This window comes from Leptonychotes weddellii, chromosome 1 (genome assembly GCF_054177405.1).
Source record: "Leptonychotes weddellii isolate Sample4059 chromosome 1, ASM5417740v2, whole genome shotgun sequence".
Classification (NCBI taxonomy): domain Eukaryota; kingdom Metazoa; phylum Chordata; class Mammalia; order Carnivora; family Phocidae; genus Leptonychotes; species Leptonychotes weddellii.
Genome location: NC_138369.1, coordinates 56,888,410 through 56,894,368, shown reverse-complemented (window position 1 = coordinate 56,894,368; position 5,959 = coordinate 56,888,410). Strand labels below are relative to the sequence as shown.

Genomic DNA, 5,959 nt, shown 5'->3' with positions numbered 1-5,959 from the left:
CGCCGACCACGTCCCGCCCCCGCAAGCCACGCCACGCCCGCTCTCCCCTCCGAGGTTCTGGGTGCCGCCCTACACCGGCCCCGCCCCGCCTCGGCCCCGCCCCTCCCGCTCACTCCTCCCGTCGAGGTTCTTGTTCCTTCGCTGGTTCGTAGACCAAGTCCGGAAGAGCTGTTTGAATGCGGCGGACTCGGCGCCGTCGTTCACCACCTCCACGTTGGTGTAGGTCGGATAGCCTTTGGCCTGGATGAAGGCCTGGGGCGGGGGCTCTGTCAGGCGCGCGGCCCGGAGCCCAATTCTCTGCTCCACCCGCAGGGACCTGTGGCTCTGCCAAGCCCTGAGCAGCATTAATTAACCGAGCTCATGACCCGCTTAAGAAGCTGGCTCCTTCACTACCAACTTCTCTGAGGTCCCTGAGGACAGGCAAGGTCCCCTTAGTCTGAGCCGCGGGAAGGGCGGGCGTGACAACACCCCCAGGCCCCAGGCAGAGACCTCCCTGTCTTCCCTCCTCGAAAGGGAGGAGGCGCCCAGTACGATATGCTTCTCAGACCCGCAAGGCAGGCCCACGTTCCCCTTTTACACGCGGTTTCTTGGGTGCTCTCTGGTCACCCGCTCCCCCAACCGCTGTCAGGGCTCCCCCGGCAGGCTGCATGCCCCTGGTACCCGAGAGGGGCCCTGTGTTCTCCCCCAGACCCCTGGGCAGAACTGTGTCTCCATCCTCAGATGGGGCGCTTTGTCTCCAGGCTTAGACCCCAGGGCAAAGTCATGTCCTCCTCTATCAGACAGGTTCCCAGGACAGGATGTATCCATCTCCTGGCCCAAGGGCAGGACTACCTCCCCTGACGACCTGGGGAACGTGGATGTCTCCTAACTTAGATTTCAGGGTACCGCCATTTCTATCCTCACACCCCAGGGCAGGGCTCCACCCGCCCCTTCAAAGGCAGCTCCCTTTGAGACAGGGCCCAACAGCTTCACCAGAGCTCGGCTGAAGGCAGCCTTTTTCTCTTGGAGGCCGGACATGCGTCCCTGCCACACGTAGATCTTGAAACCACCCTGGTCCAGGATGTAGTAGTCCTGGGAGCAAGAAGGGGACTGGTCAGGAGGTGGTCCAGACTGGGCTGGGGTTGTGGGTGGGTGGGGATGGATGAGGTGGCTGGGGCCAGGCCTGCCTCACCTCCTCCTGCAGTAGGTCTTGGGTTAGTGGGCAGGTCGCCAACTCCTGGATCACTAAGTCCTCATCCTTCTCACAAACGCTGGGGGATAGGCAACCAGATGTAGGCAGCTCAGCCCCTCTCTGGCCTGGCTCCGCTCCAGCTTCCTCTAGTCCTCCCCCAAAGACAGACGGCATGGAATCTAGGGCCCTGAGCTGCAGTCTTGACATCACTGCAGCCTTGCTGTGGAGCCTGAGGCAGCTCCCTGGCCCTCCAGTGCCTCAGTTGCCCTATCTGTACAATGGGTTTCTCAGAAAGGCAGCCATGCAAGAGTACAGGCTGGGCCCAAAGCCCTATATGGCTTGCTCCAGCAACCCAGGGGACTTTCCTGGAGAGCTTGCCAGAGACACTGTGTTACTGCAGTAACGATAGACATGCAGACCCAGGCTACCCCACCCACCCGGCCCACTCCCAAGGTCTGCTCACTGGTAGAGGCGGACACTGGCCTTCTGCAGCTGGCTAATACTCTTGGTGGGCATGGTGGCATGCAGGTTGCCCACTCTGCAGCCCAGCACAGCTTCCATGACCTGCATGAGGTCAGTGGCTTCGACCTCGTCATCCACCACACCAATCTGGGCACGACCACCACGCTCCCTGTCCTGAAGGCTGCAGGTCAGGGCCAGGCCCTGTAGGAGAGGACCTGGCAGTCAGGGCTTCCCCAGCATGCCTCCCCCGCACCGTTCACCGCTCAGATAGTCCATCCCAGATCCTTCCTGTCACAGCTCAGCTCCCAGAGGCTGGAGTCAGAGGGGAGGCGTCATGGTATGCCGGCCTCCAAGGATACCAGTGCAGAGCTGGGCTCAGCTTGCACATAGTAGGTGCTTCTCAGGTTGTAGCGGAGAACCAGGCCCACCTCTTGGGGTGGCTGGAGGGTGGGCACCTGGAGGATCACCCTTCTCCCTGAACCCTGCATCCCTTACTTCCCAGGGTAGACACTGACCCGCGCCTTCTCAGAAATGCTGGCCTCCGGCCCATTCCACTGGATCATCACCTTGCCCAGGTCCAGCAGGAAGATGTCACCCTTATTAAAGCTGTTCCAAGAGAGCTCCACCTGCCAGAGTCAGGAGGGGCAGGGCAGGAAACAGGGTGTCATACCATCAGGGCCCAGGGGGAGGGGTTCCACGCCTATCTCTGCCTACGTGAGCACAGTCCACGTGTGTGCACGATGCTGTGGGCAACTGCGTATCTGTGTGACCAGTGTTGTGGTGTGCAAGCGTGCATCCGTGCGACCATATGAGACCTTGAAGGTCACCCTGTGGGGGTAGCTGTGTGCATCTGTAGGCACGTGTGACTTTGGGTAATGCTGCATTTCACAGGGTGGACGTGATTAATGCATGTTGATAGCTGCATATGTGTACACCTACATGTGTATACAAGTGGGTGTATGTATCTATCCGCGTGTGTAGGTGTGTGTGTGTGCATGCTCATGTGTAGGGGGCACATCCAATGTGAACAAGTGTGTGAGCGCATGGGTGACGATGTAGATGTGCCTGAGGCGGGGGGCAGTGTGTTGTCAGTGGAAAAGGACAGTTAGCATCCAGAGACACTTTGAGGGGCAAGAGGACGGACTCTACATAATTATGCCAATATGGCAGGCAGAACCTGGGGCTGCATGTTGTCCCTGTGTGACCAGGGATGTAGGGTCACTGCCTCTGTGAGGACAGTGGGTGAGCCCGTGTGGGATTGTCACAGGGCTGCTATATGCCATATAGGCAGTAATGTGCACAATCAGGTGTCACCATTCACATCGCAGACATCAAACACCCGGATGTTCATGATACCAAATCCCTGCCAGGTGGCAGCAACGTGTTGTGTTCTAACAAGATTGGTATTTCCCATTACTTTCCGACAGATGGAAGTAAGGGGCACTCTGCAGACTAGAGTGGGGCTCGGGGGACCGATGGGAGACAGTGTGTGTGCCTACGGGTGATAGGGACGATGTGTATGAAGAGTGTGGGGCTGTGCAGCCCCCACCCCACATCATGCTACTTCCCACTGTGTGGACCACGAGGACCATCCGGGTGCACCATTTTGTCCTCCTCACCCCTCCAAGTTCTTCCTGTGCCATGGGGTGGATGAGAAAACAGGGTGAGAGGCGCCCCGTGGTGGGGTGGGGCTAGGAGCCTGGCTCCGCCTCTTCTCTCCTCATTCAAGAGAGGCCATCTGGGAGTGCTGACAGCCCATGGTCCCCCCTGCCCACCTCCACCCTCCACACTTCCCGATAGGGCGGTCCCCACAGTCCGGCCTGAGCCTGGCGATGGAGCGGCATCCCCGGCAGCCCTCACCTCGGTGGCGGACACGTGCTTCCTCCCTTGGATGCGCAGCAGTCGCTGGATGTTGTACACGTTGGTCTCCACATGCCTGAGGGCAGAGGCCAGGCCTCCTTTCCTATAGCTGAGGAGGGAACGGGCTCTCCTGGAAGACCACACATTGCTGTGTGCAGGCGTGAGCGCAGACGTGCGCACACACGTGGGGAGACGCATGAGTCTGTGTACAAGCGGGGGCATATGGGGATCTGTCCGTGCAATACAGACGTGAGTGCGTGGAGGCTGAGCAACAGCATACACGTGGGCACACAAACACATATATATGTAGGTGTGCCCACCTACTGGCCCATCCTATAGGAGTGGTGTGTTTTCCGCACGTGTGTGTATAAATACGCTCCTGTCTATGCTATATGCATGTGTGAGGCTTAACTGTATGAAACAGCAATGATCAAATACTGGCGTTTTCCTACGGTTTAACCTAATATATTGCAATTGTTAATTTAGTCTATAGTTGAAGCAATTTACAGCCAAAGACGTATTTCTACTGGGCACAGTAACATAAAGGCAAACTCAAAACAACATTGGTATCCACTCCCGGGTATACACCCAAGAGAAGTGAAAAACACGTCTGCACAAAAGCTTGTAGATAAGATGGGTGTTTGCTAAACTTAGGGTGGTGATCTGGTCACAATACTTGTAAGTCACACCATCATGCTGTACCCCTCAAACTATACAGTGATGTATGTCAATTATCTCAATAAAACTGGAAAACAAACCCACCCCAAAACATGTATACAAATGTTCATAACAGCATTATCCATAACAGCCCCAAAGTGAAAGCAATCCAAATATCCCATAAGTGATAAATCCATAAATAAAATGTGTTCTATCCCCACATCATGTGCTGTATAATTCCATTTATAAAAATGTCCAGAATAGGCAAATCTATACAGACCGAGGAAAGAAAATGTTGGGGGGAAATGGGGAGCGTTGTGAAGGGTATGGGATTTCTTTTTGGGGTGACGGAGGTGTTCTAAAACTGTGCTCATGGTTGCACAAGTCTGTGGCTAGACTAGAGATCACTGAATTTATACTCTAAATGGGCCGGTTGTATGGTATGAGATTTGTAAGTGGGGGGGGACGTCTCCCCCTACCCCAGCACCCCCACGAGAAGAGAGTCACCCCAGCCTCCCAGAGACCCCGCCCCGCCCCCGCGCACTCACATGATGCCCCTGCGGAAGTAGCTGCGGAAGCAGTCGGACTCGTGGCCCTGCGCCTCCCGGTGCTGCACGGTGGCGGCGCCCAGTGCCTCCTGCACGTGCTGCACGAAGGCGCCTGCCGCGCCCTGAGCCTCCGCGCCCGCCTCCTTCCCGACCCAGTAGTGCAGGTCGCTGGGCGCCCCCTGCACGGCCTTCAGGCTCTGGGGAACCTAGGGCCCAGGTGTTTGTGTGTGGAGGAGGGTGGGGGCTTGCAGAGGACCCAGGGGTGGGGTGGACACAGATCCAGGATGCACCGAGGGCCTTGGGGGGACTGGGCAGGTGCCTCCCCGGACAGGAGGTCCAGAATGGGGAGGGAAGGGCGAAGAGGCCTTAAAGGCGGCAGCCCCCTGGTCGGGTGGACTCCAGGGCTGCCAGCCTGCCTCTGCCCAGGACAGGGCCTAGTCTGCATCATCAGACTCCCCAGCTGGGCCAAGCCACCCCTGGGGCAGAGTCCCACATGCTCACGTGGAGGACGATGTAGCAGTGATCCTCGAAGAAGTTCCCATAAGCCCTTTCGGGGACTGGCACCATCCTCAGGTTCTGGGAGAGGAGGGTGCCTATGACAACGCAGCAGGACCACCTGCCCACCCATGACCTTCTGGGATGGGGAGGAGGGAGGGAGGGAGCTCTGAGTTGGTGGGGGGAGGGAGAAGCCCAGTCTCAGAGATTGATACTCTTTGTCACCAACCCTGCTGTCTGGTTGTGCCCCTCACCTCAATGTAGGAGAGGACCGGGCATGATCATTGAGGACCTACCTCAATGATCCATATGTGGAGGTCCCTGTGGCTCTCAGTGGCTGGGAGGCCCTTGCCGATGTCCATCCTAGGCCAGGTGGGAATGAGGGAGGAAACAACAAACAAGAGCCAGGGTTCTCAGGCCCCGGCCACCTGTGCTCTGGGCTCCAAGCAAGAACTCTCCCCAGCTGCAGCTCTCCAAAGCACTGTCATCATAGAATATGCCTTTCACTAGGAGGGCTCCATACATACCCAGATGCCAGCAAACCAGGCCAGGTACTGCAGACGTCGGCACAGAGACTTTGCAAACAGGGACCTGGTTTGTTGTCTGTGGTTGTGCTCTTGAAACAGGGCCCAGCTCTGTGGGCAGGGATGGGTTTTGAACATAGGGACCTCTGCAAAGAGGGAGTTAGAAACAGGCTATGCAGACAAAGATCTGCAGCCCGGGATGGCCACTGGAGAGTGACAGGTTCTGCAGACAGGCAAAGGTT

The 5,959-nt window shown here is 57.5% G+C and overlaps 1 protein-coding gene across 1 annotated transcript in view; it reads right to left on the bottom strand.

Moving 5' to 3' along the window:
* Nucleotides 1-5,570, bottom strand: part of VILL (villin like) — a 14,630-nt gene extending 9,060 nt beyond the window's left edge. The window contains exons 1-9 of the mRNA XM_081824345.1: nucleotides 5,490-5,570; nucleotides 5,200-5,274; nucleotides 4,699-4,904; nucleotides 3,494-3,602; nucleotides 2,149-2,259; nucleotides 1,635-1,834; nucleotides 1,172-1,250; nucleotides 973-1,071; nucleotides 114-252 (exon numbers count right to left, since the gene is read on the bottom strand). Of these exons, the coding sequence (XP_081680471.1) occupies nucleotides 114-252; nucleotides 973-1,071; nucleotides 1,172-1,250; nucleotides 1,635-1,834; nucleotides 2,149-2,259; nucleotides 3,494-3,602; nucleotides 4,699-4,904; nucleotides 5,200-5,274; nucleotides 5,490-5,555 (1,084 nt within the window). The 5' untranslated portion in view covers nucleotides 5,556-5,570. The remainder of the gene's footprint in view (nucleotides 1-113; nucleotides 253-972; nucleotides 1,072-1,171; nucleotides 1,251-1,634; nucleotides 1,835-2,148; nucleotides 2,260-3,493; nucleotides 3,603-4,698; nucleotides 4,905-5,199; nucleotides 5,275-5,489) is intronic.
* Between the last annotated feature and the right edge of the window lie 389 nt (nucleotides 5,571-5,959).